This window comes from Pyxicephalus adspersus, chromosome 5, assembly GCF_032062135.1.
Source record: "Pyxicephalus adspersus chromosome 5, UCB_Pads_2.0, whole genome shotgun sequence".
Classification (NCBI taxonomy): Eukaryota; Metazoa; Chordata; class Amphibia; order Anura; family Pyxicephalidae; genus Pyxicephalus; species Pyxicephalus adspersus.
Genome location: NC_092862.1, coordinates 20,975,069 through 20,999,827, shown reverse-complemented (window position 1 = coordinate 20,999,827; position 24,759 = coordinate 20,975,069). Strand labels below are relative to the sequence as shown.

The 24,759-nt window shown below is 38.1% G+C and overlaps 1 protein-coding gene across 1 annotated transcript in view; it reads left to right on the top strand.

Moving 5' to 3' along the window:
• GRHL2 (grainyhead like transcription factor 2) overlaps positions 1 to 24,759 on the top strand; it is a gene marked incomplete in the record, with an annotated part of 60,196 nt that overhangs the window by 25,474 nt on the left and 9,963 nt on the right. Inside the window, 6 exon segments of the mRNA XM_072410824.1 lie at positions 2,195 to 2,306; positions 4,561 to 4,655; positions 14,653 to 14,811; positions 18,026 to 18,122; positions 18,549 to 18,688; positions 21,451 to 21,482. Coding sequence (XP_072266925.1) covers positions 2,195 to 2,306; positions 4,561 to 4,655; positions 14,653 to 14,811; positions 18,026 to 18,122; positions 18,549 to 18,688; positions 21,451 to 21,482 — 635 coding nt within the window.

The following is a 24,759-nucleotide window of genomic DNA, read 5'->3' as shown; positions in this document are numbered from 1 at the left end:
TCTTTGGGGTACAGGTAGAAATACCAGAAAAAATAAATAAATATACAGTATAAAGAATTGTCAGGTCCCATGTATTAATATAGCTGCTGTGAGCCCACCCTTCTATAGAAAGGCGGCTTGGGTACGCTATCCTTCAAATTATGATTCACCTGATCAAGAAAAGTAGCTATTCCTTACATTATAAATTGTTTTTATTTCTGAACTCTAACCCTACAAACGTTTCACATTTACTGCAAAACCCATGATAGCAGCAAATTTGAATCTAGTTTAATTAAAACCAGAGCTAACACCAGCGTGTTGTTGTTTTCACAAATGCTATTTTAGCAGAATGGCCACAATTTCCCACAGATATAAAAGTCTAAAGCTACAGATTAAAATTCAAGGTTTAAACTATATTTGCACAGCTGACATCTCAGATCTGCAACCTAGAGACTTGGTAATTGGCTTTTGACCCCATGACCACCAGATCAACATAATGAAAGACTAATGATCAGAAGCAGCACATATATAGTTCTAGCTTGTAAAATATAAACAACAGTAAATATAAAGTTTTTAGTTGTAAATTTTTTTTTACACTAAATCCAGGTGTGATAGGATACTAAACATAATTTCCCTTGCTGAAACAAAAATACAATACAGTAAAATAGGATTAATTAAATAAAGAAAATTATTATAAATGGATTGAAAAAAAATGAATGGACTTTATTAGTTTGGATTTATTTAAAAAAATTAATGATTTAGATTTAAATTTAAACAAGGATGAGGGTTTAGTATGTTGGCAAAGCAGTGGTTTAGCAATTGGATCTTCTAACCACCATTTCATATCTGGTAATAGTATAAGGAATATTAAAACATTTTGTTGGGGGATCAAGCAACATTTATTTCCTGTGTTACGCTGTCATTCATTCCCATCCCCCATTCTCCACTCCTACCTTACAACCTATGGTAAGATCATACAATATGCATTACCACATTTGTGTCTGCCACATGTCCGAAAGATCTTTAGACAGTCTGTTCATTTCACAGAGAACAGCAGGTGACTTTTGAATGTGGAGAAACAAAGGATTTGTAAAAGAAAACATAGACAGGAGTAGGGCACATAAAAGAAAATAAAAATCAGAATAAAATTATAAATCAATCAGTACTGAATAATGAAAAAAACATTTTTGAGGTTGTTGCTCCAATTTGTCCAAATGCTGTATCTCTAGTGGAAAGTTTACTTAAATTTCTTTTTGTTTTTCTTTACTGTTACAATGGCAGCTACAGATGTTTAAGTTACACTCCTGAGGCTATTTCTATAGATACTAGCTTTAGATATCGCAGCTTGATCCGCTCTGATGCACATATCTCACTTCCCAGTATTCATTCTTCTGTGCACAAAGAATATTTTCCAGGATCCTCACCACAAGTTATATTCTAGTTTGCCTAGTTTCTGTGTCTCAGATCTTCAATGCAGTGCACATTTTTCTTCCCAGCATCCATGGCAAACTAAGGAAATCTGCATTCCCACTGACAAACACACAGCCTCATAGCACCATAGCATTTTTTAACATTATAGGGATTAATAAAAAAAAAAAACGGTACTAATCTATCGGGAAAAGATAATAAAAATACCATTCTAATGTTTTTCAAAAACACAAAACCTTACTTTCTGATTTTTAAGGTGTGTTTTTCAGGACAAACGTAACAGCCTAAAAACATTTCATTCTGCAGCTAAGAATACTTCACTTACCCATTCTTTGTAACAAGTCTCCTTAAAAGCTTATCCAATGCACCAAGGGCTATATGACAACGTTTTGTACCTTTCTATTACATGTAATGCCTATCTGCTTTGTATCCAAGTCTGAAATATGTAGAAAATGGTCCCGCCACCTATGCTGCAAAATGAGCAGTATAGCCTTGCAATGAAAGCAGTAAAACAGTAATAATGGATTGTAGGTTTCCTATTTATGATGCATAAAAAACAAGTTCCAAAAACCCTCCCCAGAAAGCTGATAAACCATTCAGAATAATATCTCATCCAGATACACAGAGTGACAGAAATAATTTCCTGTTATGTACACTAGAATGTAAAATAAGAAATCCTTACTGATTGGTTTTTGTGATGTGTCATTGCAGAACTCATTCTGGTACATGGTTCTGGTCCTTGTTATTTGTCATCAGCCATTTATTATTTCCATTATTATCTCTGCAGAGTGTAATAATGGTTGTGTTCAGTGAGGACAAGAATCGCGATGAACAACTAAAATACTGGAAGTACTGGCACTCACGGCAGCACACCGCAAAGCAACGGGTCCTGGATATTGGTAATTATTATCAGCTTTTCTTTTTATTGTTTAGGTTTATATCTTTCAGATCTAGCATTACTGGAATTAAACACTGACGGTAATGTGCATGCAGGGGATGCAGTTATTTCATCACCTGCTAAAATAAAACCAGGTGCATGATAAGTTATGCAAACTGTTTTCAAGAAGATTGAGAAGGCTGATAGACTTGTGCATATGTAACAAACATAATATTTTAGAACTCATTAAAATATTTATGTATCACTTATTATCTGAGTGTATTCATCATCTGCAGTATATGTCATGTATAGTGGATAGCCATGGTATATTGGCTGAGCATACTGACTCTGCACCAGCTCAATCAGCACACAATTTATTTTACACAATACACATTTAGCCCATGGGTTATACCACATTGCCTAATTTAAAAGCCAAACTTTAGAAGAAAATTGAAATGGGCCCATGATCATTTTTTCTGAATTGCAGCCTCTTTACCTCTCTTCTTGGTTGGAATACTTGGCTCATTCAACTTGAAGAAAATAAGCAAATAGACTATAAATCACTATATTTTTCAGGTTCAATGTGGTTTGTTCTATAAAACTTAGTAGATATCTCTGTGTGTCAGGGGTCAGAGTTGCATTACCGAACCACACCTTTATACAATGTTTTGGAACAGACCATGGTTACCATTCCCAGTTCTCTGTTTTACCACAATGGAGTTGATTTACTAAACATGTTTAGGCTGTTCAATTAGCTCAGTGAACTTTGACTCTGCAAAGGTATAATTTTCTCAGGTTAGTGTGTTTGGGATAAACTTAGGATGTGGGGGTCTATGAACACTTTTACAAAGTTTACTAAAGCTTTAAATAACATCCTTCTCTGTTAAAACATTTACTGTTTTTGGTCCATGTAGTTTTACCAGTCCCTGAATTAACTGCTTTGATGTGCCGGCACTCCTTATAACTTCCTTTCTTCACCTGCCAGAGTGAAGCCAAGACAACTATTTGTTCTGGTTGTTTGGTTTGCTGTGAGAGCTCATGTGCAGATTTCAGCAGATACAAACAACTTTATTTCAATGCATTTGCATTTTCAAATTGTCTGAACAATGTCTATTGCTTTTATTGGCTTTTTAGGTTTGTTTATGTTATTACATTTTCTTATTTAATAATTATTAAGTGACTTATTAGGTTTTTTATTGGCTTCTTTAAATTTGAGGAGGACATTCAAATGTCTCAGTTTAGGGATTCTTACATACTATTACAGCCTTCCTTAGCCTTTTTACCCCTGAGGAACCTTTACATTTTGTTTAGGTCTTGGGGAACCCCATTGGTGAATTGGTGACCAGTGGATAGAATGCTTCCCTTGCAGTGGTTGCTAGAATACCAGTGGTGGGTAGATTACTAAAAACATCAATAAAGTCATGCAGGTGACTTAACCAAGTGATTTTGGTTCCAGAACTTTGCAGGCTCTATCAAATGGGGGGTTAGTCAGCCACAGTTTGAGGAACCCTTAGCAACATTTGGAAGAACCCTGGTTGTGAATGACTGCACTAGTATATGTGTCTAAAGAGTTTGCAGACTCATTAAATCTTAGTTTGTACAAGATTCAATGAGTATTTCCAATATCTCCAAAGGCATCTCTAAAAAAGGTATCATCTCCATCTGGTAATTGTATAGACGTGCCCCAAGGGTTTAAAATGAGACTAAACCTTACCAACTGACCTGTCTGCGTTCCACTGCCGGCACTGCCATCTTTCTTCTGTTCTTCCTCTTCCGGATGATCTTCAGTCATCTAGATTGGTCGTGCTAGGGTGACATAACCATACGTCATCACGGAAGCCTAATATGCCAAGATTACCCACCAACTAAAGTTGACACTGCACCTCCATAGCTCAGCTTGTTTTTCCAGAAACCTGGTGTGATCAGGCAGGTAAGTTACATTATTGCAGAAGGGACATCTCCTGTCTCTGACCTGCCTGGTCGTACAAGCCTAAAAGTGGCACTTTAGTTCAGTATCTCTGATAGAGAAAATGTAATAAAGGAGTGACCTATCTAGCAGCTGAATTTGGTTTCTCATGCAGGTAGTAAAATAGCAACTCACTTATTCATAATATAACATAATATTAACAGATCCAAGTCAGAATGAGCTTCCAGATCAGTTGTTACTTCAATAAATGACCCAAGGGACATTTTTTATGTGCAGCATCTGAACACAAATGTCTACAATGATGTATAGTGTCATTGTCATTGACCGTAATGTTTTATTTTAATTTTAGCTGACTACAAAGAGAGTTTTAACACCATTGGAAACATTGAAGAAATAGCTTATAATGCTGTGTCCTTCACTTGGGATGTGAATGAAGAAGCCAAGGTAACAATGCAATGAACCTTCCTTTCCATGCTTTATTGTATTGTCATTTTTTACAGTCTGATCGGTTCTTAAAAATTGTAAAGCAATTGTATTGTAAATACAGTATGTGTTGAGCTAATAAAATGTGTCATTATTACCAGGCCAATCAGTATGAATGAGGTTTCTTAAAGCAGTGTACCCAAACACACAAAAGATCTAGTATTAGCCCCCTTTTTAACACAGTGCAGTAACCTTTTTAAAATGTGAAAAATATAAAAAATGAAAAAAATTAAAGCTAAACATTGACATAGAATTTCATTAGAGGTATGTTTGGGGTCCATTGAATCCCACTCTATTATGCTCTATCTAGACATTAAGTGACAGCTCTTCAGTGGGGAACATTGGTCTGTTTGCTGTATGTCATGCAAATCGAAGGCTGCCTACACACGTGCAATAATTGTCGATGGAAACGAACGATCCACGACAGATCCTTTGATAATTGATAACAAAAAAAATGCACGACTGGTCAATGACACCAATGAACGAGGAGTCTCGCTGGAAATGAACGACCGTTCCGGTGGATCTGATTGGGCGATGATCGTTTATAATGTATTGTGTGTCTAAGGCTACGTACACATGTGCAATAATTGTCACTGGAAACGAACAATTGACGACCGATTGGCCAATAATCGTGAACAAAAAAGTGCACAACGACTGGCCAACGACATTGTTGAACAAGTAAAGTCGCTGGAAACGAACGAAATCTATTGTGTGTATGGTCGTTCAATGATCGTGTATTGTTCTGTGATACACTTTCTCCTGTACATGTCACTTTTTGCATTGTTTAAACGATCCTATCTAGTGTGTGTACATTATTGGTGGATTATATTTCAACAATCGTATCATTACAGCATGTACAGAAATGTGCACAATACGATCGTTTAAAATAATCGGGAATAATCGTTGATCGTTTTCAAATGATAATTATTGCATGTGTGTAAGTTTTCTCTCCATCAGTCCACTGTGGTTATCCTTTGCTGTTTCAGTAGTAGTGTTCTTTTTTTTTCGTATCCAACGTTCTCTTAAAACCTAAATAATGATCAGTCATACTGTGGAGAGATTCAGCTTGAACTTTATTCGCACTGCACATTCTGTGAACCTTACGTTGTAAAAACTTTCATCTGGTTTAAACTTGATATAATGGAGCATTCCCAGGTCCTCCGTCTTATCTCTTCATCACATTGTAGATCATTAAATCCCAGGAGGGGGCAGTTACAACTAAGCAAACGTCTGTATAAATTCTCAATAGACTGTTATGATCTAGGTAGCTGGTCACACGCTCTGGATGAAAGGCCAGAACCTTAAATCTACTCTTATTATGTCAATACAATTTTAGTAAACAAATGTTTCCATACCTAACTGGATGATAGATATATAGAAATTGTTTGTTTATTTCCTGTGTTGGGTTTGTAGATTGGATCCGAATTACATAAAAATGCATGAGAAGCTTCAGGTAATTCAAGAGCCTTGTACATGCTCTTACATATGATTTACAAATGCTAACAAATGATTAGAGGGGTTAAGGCCAGTCTATCGCAACCTTTTTACATAGAGGAACCATTGCTATCAATACTATAGCCACAGATCACAGTTCATTGGCTTAGTGGTCATTGGCAAGATGGCCTCTTATATTACTCCATCGGGAAGAATGTCAAACCTACAGATAGCTCATTGGTGTCACTTAAGGACCCAAGCACATATTGCTCATTGCTCAGGGAACCCTAGCAATCTCTGGAGCCCTAGTTGAGAAAAACTGGTTAAAACTGAGAGAATCCCACGAGTCTACACAGATTTGCAAGCAGAAAAGTTTCATGCCATTAATAATTTGATATTTTTCGGGTGATCGAATGCCGAATTCGAACAGCAATAAAGTCCGCTCCCCTGATTGCTCTTGCAGCCCTAGCGTAACTGTAGTATGTGTTCTTGGATAGAAAATCTCTATCCAAGAACACATACGGAACAGCAGTTCATCTGCAGTCACAGCTGATTGGAAGCAATCGCGTGTCTCCTCCAATCAGCTGTGACCGCAAAGTTCCCACGGTCATCGGGCTGTACTTATCAGCCCGGTGACCATGGGAACTGAACTGCAGATGAACTCTCAATGGAGAAACTCCATTAAAAGTTCATCTGGGGTTCGCTTTTTTTTTTTTAAAACATATATTTAAACACAAATTGGCAAAGTCGAATTCGAACCACTATTTTCAGGTCAAATATAAGGATAACCCAAATTCGAACACCAACACTATTAATAAACAACCTTTTCTTTCAGGGCCCATAACATTTTTAATTTAGCCCTGGCTTTAGTCATATATATTGGCTCTTTGTAGATCACTATGGACATCAAATGAACACAATCTTAACCTTTATTGTCATTTTCTCAACAAAGTGCCATTAATAATCAATTATTTATGGGTTATTCAAACTGATGCTTGTGTAGAAATGTGTGCATTTTTTATGCACAGTATGAAATGTGTTTTATAAATAACTTGTGTGCATTTTACACACATGATTATGCATGTTTTATTGCACAGTGCATATGTGTTAAAGATATACAAAACTGCATGATACATCTTTATTGAAAAGAAAGATGCCATACTTTGATGCCAATCCCATATAAAAAATGTATTAATCCTTGCATATGCTACATAATCTTCTTCGTTACGCATGCATTATATTAAAAATTGTAATAGTAGCTTAATGTTATGACTGAACTGTTGGAGTCAGAGGGAGAAGTCAGTGCAGAATGTGATTATAATAATAAATTATTAGATATCAGCATGGTGGCCTTTTCAGTCCCAGGTTCAAATCTCAGCCATGCCGTTATCTGTGTGTTTGCATGGGTTTTCTCCGGGTACTCCGATTTTCCAAACACATACAGTTATGTTAATTGGCTTCCCCCCAAATTAAACTTAGACTGTATTAATGATTTGAAAATGGTAAGGACATTAGATTGCAAGCCCCTTTGAGGCACAGCTAGTAACATTACTATGGACTTTGTAAAGCGCTGCGTAATGTGCACCATATAAATACAGGATAACAATAATAATGTCAAAGGTATTAGTATTGAAAAGCGAAATCCTTTCTTTTACCAAGTGCACCCACATCACTGAATAGCTCCTTGAAGCTGGCAACCAAAAGAGAAAGACCTGAAACACATATGTTCCTGGAACCAGGCCATCATTTGCATGATTTATATACTTTTCCACAGTCTAATTTTAGTATAGTTTACAATTTGCCTGGTATATTGCATAAAAGCACAACTATGGCCAATTTTTATGCTCCAATCTGCAGAAAAGTTACTACACACCTAGAACAGACAAAAAGGAACAGCCCTAAAACACATAATTCAATACACACGCCCAAAAATGTGTTTCTGGTACAATTTCCTAATAAAAATAAATGCACCATGAGTTCATTTCAGTTGCAGACCTTACAAGAGTGTTTATTAACAAAGGTAGACCCAAGGAACAAGTTACAGACATCCAAATCCATGTATATATCCTAATCCTAATCCTAATGAGTCCTAATGGTATATATTAAAGAAATGCCAAACAGTGAGGTTTTGTTTACGTATTTTTTTGGTGTTCTATGTCCACGTGCTTTATGGGAACATGTTAGGAGTATTCCACTGAGGATATTCATCATTAAATATTCTGTAGTCGATGAGTAAACTGAGCATGTTTCGTCTTGGTTGGAAGGCTCCCCACCTCGCCACAGATATGCAGCTTTATTGTTGTATAAACATAGAAGATTATGTTTATCCAACACAGATGCACAACTTATTGTATTTGTTCCTTTCAGTCGCTATGTGTTTTTCTTGGAAGTAATATGATACTCTGAGAATTATGAAATTAATTAACAAGAGTGGAAGTAGACAAATAGATATATAACAACACCTTCTAGTAGGTTGACGAGTCATATGTAACCTCAGATAGCTTTATTTCTGGGTCTGATGATCAGGACTTGTGGTTTTATATAAAGATAACCTCTGATTCTGTAATTTTCCTATTATAATTTTAGTTGGTGACACATACTTAAAAATACCATGGACTCTCCTTAGAAGCAGCGTGTATCTCTACAAAGTGATGAAAGCTCATGCTTCATTCTAATTTATAGTCTTTTATTGTAAGGGCTTTCCAGAAGAGATTTCACTGCTACAGTTCCTTATAATTCACTCCATTTTTGCATTTTTCCATCCAGATAACTATATGTATAAACTGGTGATCAGCCTGATTGCAAACTAATAGAGCACCAGATAAAATGGAGAATGCCATGGACAGTAGTGAGGATCGGGGTGTTTGTTTCTCTCACAGGCCCTGATTTATTAAAGTTCTCCAAAGCTGGAGAGAATACACTTTCATCAGTGAAGCTGGGTGATCCAGCACATCTGGAATGGATCTGGTCCAGGATTGAAAACATTTGCTAACAAATAGCTTGACTTTTAGGAAATCCATTACAGGTTTGCTGGATTACCCAGCTTCATTGATGAAAGTGTATTCTCTCACGCCTTGGGGAACTTTAATAAATCAGGGCCACAGTCTCTTACCTTACATTGGTCTCCTACCACGATCACAGCTACAAAAAGTGGTGATTAGTTACTCCATGAGTTAGTGGAGTAATGAAGTGAATGGAGCTTCTGATCTCCAATTTAGTGTAAATATAGAATGGATAAACACTAATTGTCACTGTAAAAAAAAAAACCGACCACTCTTTCTTATATATATAAAGGTATAAAAGTGTTGATCAGTTTGGAAAAATGGAGATCAAACAAGTGGCTATATATTAAGTGATTGCCACTTCTTTAAAAATAGGCACCTATAGAGAATCGTTTATTAATCACTGGCTTCAGAATACATTAGCAATACTTGCAGACCTACACTGCTATACATTGAAGCTCCTGTAGTGTAATTTTTCAATCAGCAATCTCCTGAATGTGCACAAGGTTCCTACAGCCATTAGATGGTGCTTTCAGATTTATATTTCTTGGGAACAACCGCATCAGGCCAGAATTTGTCCACCCACATAAAAGTTGATTAGGCCTGGCACTTCATTCAGTACAGGTCGCAGTTGTCATCACAATTCTTTGGAATTGATTTTGGAAAGTGTTTGGGAGACTGGCAATGGGTCAGAATGGAGGGTGTTCAGTGAGATCCTTCATGTCTGAGTCCAAAATTCAAAAATAGAATTAGGGCAAGAAGATACATCATCAATTCTAAAAATATACACCAGCTATTTCTATTTTTATAAAGGTGCACAGATGAAAACCGTTTGTTTTCAATTTATCTTGTCAAGTGCATTTCTTTAGACATGTTAGGATCTTCCTATTGTGGATAGGAAATTGCAAGGTGGTAGCCAAAGTTTGCTTTCAAGTTCTAAACTGAAATGTACTAAAAATCCATGAGAGTGCGTATTATTTAGGTGTCTTTTAAATAAATGTATATTTTTACAAGTGTAACTTTATATATCCCTTTAAAGAAAACCTGGAATTTATTTTAAAGTTTTAAAGGTAACCTGTAATGACATAAGCATGAAGTTGCCTGGATTTCTTGCTGACCATTAATATCCACAACTCGCCTCGATTAGGTCCCGCACCACCATGGACTCTTTCTTAATCCTGTTGTGGTGAGAGCCGCTATCTTCTTCTTTCTTCTTTTGCCTACGTCACTCAAGCTTGCACTGCACAGGCACGAGATCAGGTGAAATATTTATCTGTAAATAAAAACAGGCTTCCGATCTGACTGCACATTCTCAATTCCTTTCCGATTCTCCTCTCTGCAGTAATTCCTTTCCACCACATGATAATCTCGTGTGTTGAATGATGTCCAAAATCATTCAACCCAGAAGATAGAGAACTTTGTACAACTGCGGTCAAATTCACCTTTCAAAGGGGCATCACCATGACTTTTATGTACCCTAAAATGATGTAGAGACATGACTATTTATCACTTCCAGCATCAGTGAGGACCATCCAACTCTGTAGAAGGAAGAGGACCTTGGTAATACCATGACTGACCTAAAGACATCTAGTAAAAACAGAAATACATCTGGGGTGGGATGGGGTTCTTCAGGGAGGGAAAGGGAGTCTATGTGTGTGGAGGGTAATCTGGAACCCAATGTAGGCTTTTAGGAAGGGATACCTCACTAATCTATCTCATTCAATGATGTAAATCTGGTTACTGACTCACCCTAACTGAACCTAGCATGAGATATATTAGCCCTTGTAGGTACCTCCCACAAGAGATTACAGTCGATCCTCAGTACTATGGATGTTTTTTTATTGATAAAAGGTAGAGCCTTTTGTAATGAAAATGATACCATGGCTGTATATTGTGATTATAAAAATATCAAAAGGACTACTTTACACCAAGGAATCCAGATCCAGAGGGACCTACCACCACATACTCCTGTCATTGACACCCTCAATAGGGGTGTCACACTTACCTCTCCCTTGCTAAAGCACAGGCACCTGCTCTTCCAAATTTAATCAGTATCGGCCCTCCCGCTTGCCAATCGGAAAATAGCCTCTAAATCATCCTGGGCTATTTAGCTAGCTCAGACACCGCACTCGTGTTCATGCAACGTGTCTCCACTAGTGCCGAGCCCCTAGTTTTGTTGTTTAATTCAGTGTTTCCTCTATCCTGCTCCTGTGTTAACCCCTTGTTGCCCATTCTGTTGTTTCCAGCCCATTCCCTTGTTCTGTTCGTCTCTGTTTGTGGATATACCTGTGTCACCTGTGCCTCCTCTTGCTTCCAGTGTCTCCTGTGTTCCCTGTGCCCGCAGTGGCCCCTGGGTCACTGGTGTCTGTTTCCTGGATCCCTGGTATAGACCCTTGGCTTGTGACCTGACCTCTCTTGCTTGCTACCTGCCTTGACTACGGCCTTCCCTGACTACTCTTCTGCTTAGTGATTTGGTACCCTGTTTTATTTTGCCCACCCTGGTGTGTCCAAGGGCCACAGACTGGCAGTAACCAGCAGCGCAACATTCTCACCATCAGAGGCTCTGGAGAAGACCTGGTTACTGCTTAGACTCTGCGCCTTGGCCCTTCTCAGCGCTCACACCATTTCTGTGCAAGCCGTAGTGAGGAGAGAGAGGGAGTAATTAAATTGTTGCATTTCATCTTAATAATTCTAATAGAAGAGATGAAAAACAAATTTGAGTGATGAATGTGGTATGATAGTAACTTGAAAGGTTAGCTTTTATTCTTGACCAGCCATTTATAAAACATCTGTGGGGTTTTATAACAAGCTCATCTACATTAAAGTCTATATAAATCGCAAATCTATTTTTCAGAAAACTTAACATCAAATCACACTGTATACAGTTTTCTTAACTGAATTCTTTTTTGTGAATCTGTTCTACATTTTTTGCCTGTAGTAAGTACCTTCAGTTGGGCTGTATTGAGTTTATAGGCAGTGTCCTGTGAAAAAAAAAAAAGCACATAGCAAGCTTACAAAACTGCCGCTAATTGTGGGGCAGCCTGCAACTGGAAGTCCTTTATCCGGCACAATGTACAGATTACTGACTTTTTCAATCTATTAACAAAAATGTTGTTTCAGCACGTAGCTAAACCGACTGAAAAATAGATTTGGGGTTTACAAACCCTTTAATCCAAATTAAACTTTACAGTGAATTTTCAAACAAATTAATTTTCCTGAAAAAAAATTCTTCATAATGCATATGATGGGTCAAATTTAGGTATCTACAAACAGCAACATCTCAAAAAAGTGCGAACAAAGTAAATTTAATTTAAAAAAGCAATAAGCATCCTTTCTGGCCAGCCCATCACTTGCTCGTAAAGCTACACTTTACATTTCAAAGAGAATGCTTTCAACTGACTTATCTCAACTATTCCAAATAAAATACTGATTTGCATTTTCAGTTTTCATGACAGTTATGGTAATCTGTTGAACAATACATGCATTATGTTGGGCCTGGTGAATATTAAATGACATATATTTGGTACTGTAATTCTGAAATATAAACCAGAGTCTGGCATTAAATATTGCACTGAAAAAAATAGTGTTGAATAATAAATATAATTATAGATAATTATAGATAATTAATAAATTGTTAAGTTTATGATTTTTTAAAGTGAATCTTTGGCTAGTAAATACAGAAATTAGAGATTAAAAATGTATGTGTTATATTGGCAGTAGTCTAAGTAAAACATAATTGAAATTTCTTGCTGGATTTGGATAATACATGATAGAATAACTTTACAGTATTTATGTTATACCAATATTTAACAAAACGTATATTTAAATAAATCAAGGAAGTGGCCATTGGTTTCCAATTGTAATATTTTATATTATAAATATTAGTTTATACCCTCTAATTTTTTTTTGTGGTCTGTTAAAAATTGTGATATTGCATACAGTCAAGAAGTAACGTGAAGAACCCCTTGCCACCAGGACTGGATTGTTTGTTGCATGTAGAATAACTACCATGTAATTTATTACATAACATTTCCCCGGGCTGGTCTTGTTGATGCTCCCGTCTGTAAAGTTTACTGAGCTATACATTGTGCTATGGTCATAAATCTGCTGAATCCATTATAATAAGAGTTAATTGTACACACAGCATCCTGACTTGCAAGAAAACATTTGGAGTGGGTTGTCAAGGTGTGGTGTTAATGGTAAAAGTTGGCAGGGAGTACTAAAAACACCCGCCACAGTCATTATCATTGCAATAATTTTATAAGGAGTCTTTCTTCTCCTGGGCGACACTTATAGAGTCACTAGCATGCTCATAAAACTTCCTGAAGAACAGACAAGAAATGGGGATACTGGTCCATGTGAGTGAGTATATCACAGTTGGAGCTTACACCGCTTTCACCTTTCCCCCAATGTGATGATGTTGGGCCAATCACCATTACTGCCACATGACCGGGAATGGGGGAATAAGTCACATAATCCTACCACCTGGAAGGGAAGCTTTTGCTGTGTCATGTAAGGACAAATTACTTTGAGTCCTTTCAGACTTAACCCGTCGCACCTGTTTCGTTGAGCCAACCGCAGTTCAACCAGAACTACATTCAACCTCTGTGTCATGAAGTAGAAAACATTCAGGAATGAGGCTGCAGTTTACTGTGGTTCAATGTTTTCAGAAGAGTTTATGGATCTCCTTTAGTCCTCCAGCAGCACCTGCAACTGCTTTTCAACTGCTGTGAGCTACAATTGAAGGCGGTTCAAAGTCAATGGAAGCAGTTGACCAAAAGGTGTTGCTTTCAGCAACCATGGCTGAAATCCACTGCAACTACCTGCACAGAGTGGTCCCAACCACTCCCATTAAGTTAAACAGGAACGGTTGGGAGAATGGCTGAGCCTGCAACAAATTACTACAATCAACCAAAGGTCTGAAATTAGCCTGACCATTTCAGCAAAGCCCCCTCTTACTCTCCCCTTATATTATTATTTAATATTGTAGACCTGACTTATAATTTTATAGACCTTCAATGTTTTGGCTTTGTTTACAAGGCTTTCTTTGAGCCAGTTGGGTGCAACATTTGGCTATCCAGCCTTGGGTTTCATCTTCTAACCAGTGGTTTCTTAATAATTATTTCACACAGCTTTCACCTAGGAGTTACATACATCAGAATCAAATTAGAAAATGTGTGATCTTGCTTTAAAGCTGTGTAAATCTTGTGTGAAAACATTTATAAACATTTATAAACAGACTCCATGGGATCCAACAAGCTCAATCCCACATATAATGCAAAGTAGGAGAGTTGGGTTGAAACATGTACTGTAACAATATCCTTCTGTATAAACACTCTTTTTGCACTTTTTTTGTTAAAGAATATCGGCCGATTGGTCGCCAATCATTCGTTTCCAACGATAATTATTGCACGTGTGTACGCAGCTTTAGATTGACTCTAATTGCAGAAGTAATGTTTAGCTTCCATTATTTGCATTGCTGCGGTCACAATGCTCACAGTTCTCTATGCTTTGTTTTTCAGATTTTCATCACAGTCAACTGTCTCAGTACTGATTTCTCCTCTCAGAAAGGGGTTAAAGGTCTTCCACTCATGATTCAGATTGACACCTACAGTTATAATAATCGCAGCAACAAGCCAATCCATCGGGCCTACTGCCAGATCAAGGTCTTCTGTGATAAGGTGACAATGGACATACTATGCAGAAGATAATGCATTATTCTGTTCAATCAATGGCTAATGGTTTCATTGACAGGTCACTGAGGAAAACCTTAAATGCAATAAGATCGCCCTAAGAGTAAATATGGAATATTTATACTGAAAGCACAGTACCCTTCACATGTCTTCTGTAAAGCAGACCTAAAGTTAAAATTCATACATTAATATTAAACCCTCCCTTATGTGATTTCAGGTCTAGGTATCCTAAATCACATACCGGGAGAATACTGGGATTTCACACCACTAGTGACTGCAGAGAGTCTATTGTATTTCAGCATATTATTAGTTATCAATAATCATTATTAGTATATTACATCCCTGTTTGTTAGACTATTAGAGGATCAGAGAGGTAAAGTCAGGAATCTAATAATCACAATAACATATGATGAGCTTATATCTTTCTTTTAAAAAAATAGAATATACTTCAGTTGAGGACAGTAGAGGAAAGTATAAGAGCCACTGTCAAATTCTCCACTGCTCAGAGCCCTGTGCTTAGTGAAAAAGAGCCTGAAAAGAGGTTAATTCACACCCTAGGTCAGGGCTGTCAAACTCTGGCCCCGGGAGCCAAATTGCCCCCCAACGTCTTTTTTATTGGCCCCCCAAAAAAATCCTAAATATTAACTGCGGCTGCGCTGCATTAAAATAGTGCCCACTGCTACATTTCCCGGCATCACTCTAGACCAGCGGGCTCTCTGCCTATGCGTGGCCCCGCATTGGACTGTTTTATAGACGCAAATAATGACAGGAATTTTAGCTGCTGCGCTATTTCAATGAAGAGAGAGTTTCAGCGGCGGGCCACTCATAAGATTTAGCTCCACATTGGCTGCGTCTGGCATTTCCAGCACACCCCCTCTGTACTTTTCCTTGCTACTCCAAGGCATGGACTTGAATAGTTGGATTTTCATAGAAGAATATTGTTATTATTATTGTTAGCCTGTGCAAAAAGGTTACCATTGAAATTTAATTCAGAAGGCTACAAATAGAGATAGAGGCATAAGAATTTTTCTTTAAAAAAATCCTCCTTCTCTATTATAAGCTTGTTCCAGATTGAATGTGAAGCAAAACCTCTTTGTTTCAAAATGAAAAGGTTTTATATCTAATGAGAAGGAAACATTTCCTCAAATTTTTCAATAAATTTCAAGGTTGCCCCCGACTTTGTCTACATTTTTAATTTTGGCCCTCTGTGTATTTGAGTTTGATACCCCTGCCCCAGGCAAATACACAAAAGGGTGAAGATTCGGCAGGACTCACATGATATCCATGATGTGTCTGCAACTAAACCTGCTACAGATGCCTAATTATAATTAGTGATTGTTTCCAGTGACAGTACTATGAATGAGTGGTGTGCGATCAATGGAGAAGCGAAGAAACTCAATTGGAAACAGCAGCTGTACCTAAATATAATTAGCGATTGTTCCCAGTGACAGTACAATATACAAGCACTGGTTGTTCTAGAGATTGGTAAGGAAACCGAATTGGAAACAGCAGCTGTACAAATAGATACTTACCTGAGACCAATGTTCGTTTCAGGTGGCAAAAATATAATGTTAGCTTAGGCCAAGGAGGTCACGACCTGGGGTTTTATTTTGCTGCTTAGAAAAATTAAGCTTTTACATTCAGTGGTTATCATGGATATCTGTTTACTATTTGTGTTCCTGCAAGGGATATTTATTCTCAATATTCATCCTGACAACCATCAAGGCAGAAAGTAATAGAAAGAGATAAAAAAGTAATTCCCCTAACTTTGTGGAGATTTTTCTACAAATAGGAAGTAAAGGAAAATCTCCTCACATAAGTAAAAAAATGACCGTTCAGGGTGCTATTAAATGTACCCCGTAGGTCTTCCTCTGGACAATGGAGGAGAATTGCTGCTGCTCATGAAGCAAAAAATAAAGTATTTGTACCTATTCTATTTCACCCTTGCTAAAGACACATTTAACCATGTAGTGTGGGTAGGTGTTAAATTTACCACCAGCCCAGAATGGGGCTTTTTAATTTATCCAAAAATGTTAAATATGTTCTGTCGATACATAAACTTTAAAAACACTCTACTTCCCCCCAAAATGACTAACTGGCCTAGTGATCTTGTGTTTGTTTCTAAAACCCAATCAGCAGGGGTGTAGTGGTAAAAAAAAAAGGGGGAGCACGGTACTATTCATGGCGAGCACACATGCACATCATTGCTATGTAAATGTGCCCGCCACACTACACCCCTTCCTATGTTTCACTTAAAGGGGAAGAAATTTCCCCTAGAGTGACACCATGATACCAGAACCTGCCCACTCTCCCATCGCAAGTCTGAGCCCGAGGTTGTTTTGAGAGAAACAACCTGCCCACCACCTTGAGTCTTTAATTTCATACAGGGGAGACATGGTCTGTGGCTCTGGCCAGTATGCCACCCCCCAGCGGGGTCCATATCCTGACCCCGTGGGGGGCAGACCAGCCAGAGTTCTTTGCAAAATAGGAGTGGGCACATGTGCCCATTCCCGAAAAGGGTGAGGACGTTCCCACCCGTGCCCACCCAACTACACCCCTGCCAATCAGAATGCAATTCAGATAAGGTTGAGCAAAAGGATCAGTAAAGCTGCGTACACACGGCAAATTTTTCTCGCCCGATAATCGGTATCGGCCAATTATCGGGCGAAAATCTGCCGTGTGTACAGTCGGTCGTCGTCCATCGTCCGACGACCGTCCTGGCGGATCCATGGACGATGGACGACGACCGATCCTAATGAAAGGGAAGGGGAGAGCGCGCAGCAGGGTGCCGCTCCGTCGCTCTCCCCCTCCCCTCTCCATAGAGCATGAACGGTGCTGTATGTACAGCATCGTTCATGCATCGTGCAGTCTTTTCTCGTTGGAAAGGATCGTGAAAGATCCTTTCCAACGAGAAAAATTGCAGGTGTGTACGCAGCTTAAGAGTCAGGTAAAAAAATATAGGAAATCAAATGTTCAGTGGGCAATTTAAAGAGGATTTTTTTGTGAATTTTGCAATACAAGCTGGTTATCATTTGTCATACTGCTTATCTATAACACCAGACAGTTACACACAGATTATGTTATTTCGCATTACTTCTTGCAAATTGAGAAAAAACCTAGTAACACAGTTTTCAAATTTTTATCGTTATATATTACACACATACATATAATTTTTCATTATTATGATTTTTTTTATTTTTAGGGAGCGGAGAGAAAAATCCGGGATGAAGAAAGAAAACAGAACAGAAAAAAAGGCAAAACACAAACATCATCAGCACAAACACCATGCACAAATAGTTGTGAGTCTTTTTAATGACTTTTAATACATCTGATCAATATTCTGTATATGTCCCCGGAAAGTCAATCAGTGTTACCTGCCCCATGAGCTTTAATTTCCATCATTACTTGGAGATCTACAAGAAAGTTTCCAGTACGCATAGAGAGCAAAAGTTGGACGTGATGCTACCTGAGACCTTAAGGACGGCTTCACACCTTTGTCGTAACACACAATATGTGGTGTGAAAGGTTGGGGTGCCTTTCATTTTGAATGGCACCCCAATGTAAGTTCATACTCTCATTTATGGAGAGCCTTTACCTTCTTCATATGAAATTTAGGGTTAAGAACTTTTTGAACTTTCTATCAGTGTTATTTTTAACTATCAGAAAAATCAAACAAAAAGAAGAGTTTTATTTGTTTTACAGAAGTTTTTTTTTTTCCCTTCTAGCACCCGATGCAAAAATGTCATCACTACCTCTTCAGAAAAAGAGTGACATCACTTTCTTCAAAACCATGTCTGACCTGGACTCCCAGCCTGTCCTCTTCATTCCTGACGTTCATTTTGGAAATTTACAAAGAACTGGACAGGTATTTCTTACTCAATAAAAAATCTGCATGTACAGTAACAACATTACTAATATCTCAGGTATAAAGCCAGTTGTCACCCACACTGTAGCTGGGACAGATTTGCATCTAATGAAAGATTACTTCTGTTCCAATTTTTTTTTTGACACACAGTGGGACAAACCAAATGAAACTGGAATATTCACATGATCAAGGGCCCATTAACACCACTGATTACAGTAATGCATGTTATGTTCCTTGTTGTGCTTTGGTTCCCTTGTAAATTGACCTATGTTGTAGCATAACGCACAGCAATACGTTAACATGAATCATTGGTGCGCCCATTTAAATGAATATTTTGGCCTAATGCAACACACTTTACCATAACACACAATATTGTGTACATTAAATGATGCAATTTCTTCCTATATGGAATGAGAACAACTATAGGGATAGTCCAAAACAGTGGCATTGTATAGAATCAGTGAGATTTTGTCTGACATTCAGTTTATCTTCACTGATAAGATAGAGCCTGGGGTGATTGTCTGATCAGCTCCAAATATTGGATTTCCATGCTGGATGAATGGAGAATAATGAAAGAGTCTGCCTGCTTCTGAGATACCATTTCCATTCTTACATGGTTATCGTAATGGATCATTCAGTAAAACGCTGCAGGGAACACTGATGATGTGTGATGTAATAATACCCATATCAACCAAAAGTCATCTCTTTGGAAATGTGATGGTTATTTCTGGGTTATATGGGTCACTGCTCATTTCATATGACCATTGCACTTGGCACTTTTCTACTCAACAAAACCATCTGCCTTTCAAAATAACAATTTGGGTGGTTAAGTAAAAGAAATAAACAGTCCACCTTTGATGGATGGGAAGTCAAAAGGACAATTTGCCTGGGTAAGGATAAATACCCTTAAGGTGGACTATGTGCAGACACTGTGTATATGGACTATATGCAGACAATGCCTGTGCCCATTGCCCACAAAATCTCCGGATAAAATGGAATGTTTTAGGTAAGGGCTAGAACCAGATATTTCATGCTATCTGGGATTCCTTTCTGAATTTTACTGCACAGGAAGTAAACTGGAAAACATTCTCAAACATTACACACCTACAAATGCCCAGATGGTGGGTTATATATAGACATGAACATTTTGCTCAGTGCGCTCAAAAAGTTCAGCTAAAATGTTTTCTTTTTGTTAAGGCTTAGACCCAGTTTTTTTCCTGCTGCTGCACAGAAAGTGAACTGGAAAAACCTTCCCTACCTACAAAACACCAAGTGCTACAATTTTCTTACCTGTCTTGTTGGGAAGCTACCTAGTTCCCGTCCAAATAACCGAAGAGGAAATTAGGAGATATCTCCCAAAAGGGTCACAGACAATAACAAACACTCTCAAGTAATTTTAACATGCCCCCTGTATGCAAGAATAAAAAAAATGCATGGAGCTTTTTTAAAAGCTTTAAATGCAGCATTACATGGTCAATGCCATGTTCATTCATGCAATCCAGCAAAATACTTTATGTTGGTGGACTATCATTATGAACTGCACAAGCAGTGCTATGAGTGGTCACAAATGGCAGTAACTGATACAAGATCACTTTTAGGTGAATTGAAGCTTATTTTAAGAATGGTGCCAATATCAACAAGAAATAAGAAAATACAAGGCCAGAGAACACAGCAGGGATCAGGCCAAATAACACATGAGATCTGGCAAGGACACAAGGAAGGTCAAACCCTTACATAGGTAACCCTTACCCAGCTGTTTGCACAATGAGTTCTTCCTGAATGTGGCCATCTGCTGGTGACCAGTGGAAGTTAATCATAACCAGGTATTCGGCGCCACCAGCAGGAGAGGCAGATAACCATAACAACTGTATTTTAGAAAAGATTGTGAATTATCCCAATGAGAACACTGCTGACCAAGTCACATAGATGGCATGCTATTTAGTTATTATTAATTGTATTACAATGTTAATTATTATAATACATTATATTTTAGTACATTTCCTGACTTTAGTTAGGTCTGCAGCCGCGGGAAGTTTGCATTACATTCAGGTAGGACTGAAGAATATTTTTTGGTAAGCCTCAAGCCCATTAGATCAGATCAGAGAGGATTTAAAAACAGATTATTGAAGTTCTTTAATAGTTAAACTGAGGTGATGGCCACAGGACCGGAGGTTCCTCTTTAAAAACCTTGAAATCACTTCACATATAAAAAGCTTCGGGTCAAGAATTATTGTATAGACCCTTAATGCACATATAAGTTCTTTTTTTTAATTTTCTGGGGTCACAAGGTGAATTTGTACATTACGAATTAGCTCTTGTTTGTTCTTGCATCCTGGGTGTTTAGATTTATAAGATAATATTAAACATCTAAGTGAAATCAATAAAAGTAATTATAGGAAACCACAGTCGTCGCTCTGCAATAAAGTGTATTACCTCTGTAATTTATGCGACAGGATTATGGCTGCAAAATAAAAGCAATATCATTGTCAGCTACTAGAACGATCTCTCTATGTAACGACCCCCCTACCAACATCCCCTTTGTTTGATTCCATCCATCTCTGCAGAAAAAAAAACCCTTCTGTTACATGCTAATCAAGTTACTATTGTTGTGACGAGGATCAGGATGGCATTTTATCAATGTTTATTACATTCTGGTTTATATCTAAATTAGGATAATTGTCTGATCCATAATGTCTGAGCCACCTAAAGCAATGGAAATATATGCAATGTTTTATAATTGTGTACTTTTGTTTCTCCAACAGGTTTTCTACAACACAGAAGATGAAATAGAGGGGTAAGAAACAATATATAAAGCCATAAAATTCAAAATATGTGTGATGTATAAAAAGTTCAGTCTACAGTAACATGATATTCTGGTCATGGATAGATTCTTGTTATTTGAAGCATTTTAGTTTCTTGTGTCAATTGGAGGCTTTGTTGGTCAGATCTCTATAATGGAGTTACCATGGCTCAGGCCTAATAGCCTTCTACTAGAGAGAAATGATTTTCATTCATTCTGCAGTTGTGATGGAAAATAACAGATGATAACAGCAGGGAGAATAAAGACTCTTTCAGATATGAAGTCTAAAGCAACTTGGGTGCCTTTATGTGCACATCGGAGCAGATTTTAGAGTCAATCACACATTTGACAAATGCATTGTTGTGTAGTTTAGTATGGTTGCAGTGCAGTCATTTCAGTACTCTAGCAACAACACAACTGCAAACTGCAACTGCATTCAACCGCAGCTCACTGCAATTGGAACACAACCCCATGCAATTCAATGGAAGGGTGGTCAAATGCAACATATTGCATCCAGTATACAGCGCTGCAATGCAAATGTATAAATGATTCTTCTGCACTCCTATTAGGTTGAATTGGAGCAGTTTGGAGAGTAAGCATACAGTACCCCCGGTTGTGTACAGCATGTCTGATGGAGGCCTAGGGCTATGTATACCGTCTCAATTATTGTTGTTGGAAATAATCTTTCAGGATCGTTTCCAGTGGCAAATGACTGAAAGGTGAAAGAATAAGCGCTGTACATACAGCGCTGTTTCGTTCTATGGAGAGGGGAGGGTGGATAACGAGCAAGTGGTACCCTGCGCTGCACTACCCTCTCTTCACTTCCATTGCGGACATTCACCTTTTGTCGTTCATGGACAGATACATGAACGACATGAGATGACCTCTGTACACATCAGATTCTCCCCCAAGATGAGCCAGACAGCTCGTATCGGCCGAGAATCATCTGACGTGTTTACCCTTTGAAATATATGTTGGTCAGAAGTAATCCTCCCGACTCTAAAATGAATTGACTGACTTACAACTGGCTACATGCTTATTCTAGTTCAGAAATTAGGTTCAGTACATCAACTTTAGTTTGTTCAGATTCAATCTGTTTTTTGATGTTAATGTCAGCTCCTAATTGGAAATTTATTTCTGGTAATGCACACCTTTTGTAACTAATGTGCAATTGATTGAGTAGTATAAATTCTGTGTATTCTATCAGAATGCAAATAGTTCACTATAATTTTATGCAATTGATCAATAATAAATTATTTTCCAAAAGGAGCAAAGGTGTGTTTTTTAAAAGTGATAATGTATTGCGTGGAGTATTGACAGGGTCTCTTTGAATGCTGTTTGAAACATACCCACCGGGCATGGTGTTAAAGCTTGCCCACCACTAGTAAGCCCAGTGCATATGGCGGGTAAGGCTATATGTGTAGCTAGTAAACAGTGCTAGGATGCAAGTTCTGTATTTTGTCCTATTTTTACAGCTTAATGCTTTCTAAAAGGCTTCCAGCTGGCTACAAGGTAACACGAAAGCCCCGTTATGTGCCATACCCTAGAAGGAGTTGTCTCACACACATATCTCACCTTGGCTATCTTCAATAAATATATATGATACCACTATGTTTCCAAGGTTTAGATTTGAGTTGGCTGACCCTTTAAAGAATATTAAATAAGCATAATAAGACAAGAAAGACACAATGTCATTTTATTTTATCCTTTGAGTAATTGACAGAATCTGATTGGCATTACAGGTAACACAGACCCTTTTCTCACTTCTGCATTTATATATCTCAGTTTCACTGAATCACTTGTTTGACTGTAATTAGCATAACCAGCAGGCTACAGGACAGATTGATGATTGCCGTTTGATATTGATTTCCACTTTTTTGTAAATGAGTTCTCTATCTAAATGTATTATTTTTTATCCTTCCTTACTTTCAGTTCTGATTAGTTCTGATTTCTGGCCCTCTGGATCCCAGGGGGTGTTGTGCTTGTTCAAGTCCTTATTAAACTTTATTTATATAGCGCCAACATATTACGCAGCGCTGTACATTAAATAGGGGTTGCAAATGACAGACAGATACAAACAATGACACAGGAGGAGGCGAGGACCCTGCACAAAAGAGCTTACAATCTAGGAGTCATCTGCAGAATTGTGCAATTGAACCTTCTAGGATTTTTTTTATCTCCATAAACTAGCAAACTGTAGATAAAATGATAATACTGATAGACAGCTCAGTGTCTAGCACCCTCACTTTGCAACGTCAGGGTGCCAGGTCCAGATGTCAGACAGAACACATTTTTAATTCAGTTTAAATGTTTTTCCCATGTTTGTATGGGTTTCTTCCACATCCCTCCAAGGTTCTTCAAGATGATGCCTGCATAGTTCTGAGGCCAATACCACTTGGCAAAGACAGCTGCATGAAACTAAGGTCATGGTAATCACAGGGAGAATCACAGGGCTTCACCAGTGCACCCCGCAGGGGATGATTTAGCACCTAAGTTGGAGCCCCCATAAATGGGGGGCTGATAACTGCTGACTGGGTGGGACCAATACAAGAGCAGACAAGTCAGACAAGCCAAGGTCAGAGTAGGACAGGCAGCGATTGCAATTAGGTCAGAGAACGGGTTTATAAACATAAGCGTCAAGATCAGATAATACAAATGGGAACCTGTAAACAGAGCCTGGAAGATCTTCATGTTCATTCAACATCCTGTTGCCAGTCACTTCCTTATATAGGGGAGGTCATATGACACATAAAGATCATTAGGCCAGCAAGTAACAAAACCCGCCACCAGAGGGAGTGCTGGAGCAGAGGCAACTCAGATGGTGTTAACACTCCTGCCAGCAGATGGAGCACATCTGCAGAATATTTTATACCTCTGGGGTAAAAGGGAAACTCTCAGGAAGTTATATGATTCAGAACAGGAAGTAACAAGTAAAGGTGATTCCTGCAGAGCTGCAGCTGGATGCAGAGTAGTGCAAGGTGGGTGACATAGAAGAGGGCACTTGCTCCTGTGGGAACTGTAATAGGAACTTTTTTTTAGCTGTCAGTACAGGTTGAATTCTTCCCATTGGCAACCAAAGCAAACATTTTTCCAACTGATTGAAAAACCTAAAAATAAGAGGGCTTGTTCAAGGGTAAAGGGGTTTAGAGAAGCTGCTTTAAAAGTTTTATGGGTAGTTATGCTGACTACCTGAGGCACTGAGGGGTTGGTGATTCTGGTCCTGAGCCTTCAAACACAGCAGTTGGTAATGATTTGCATTATAGAGGTCACT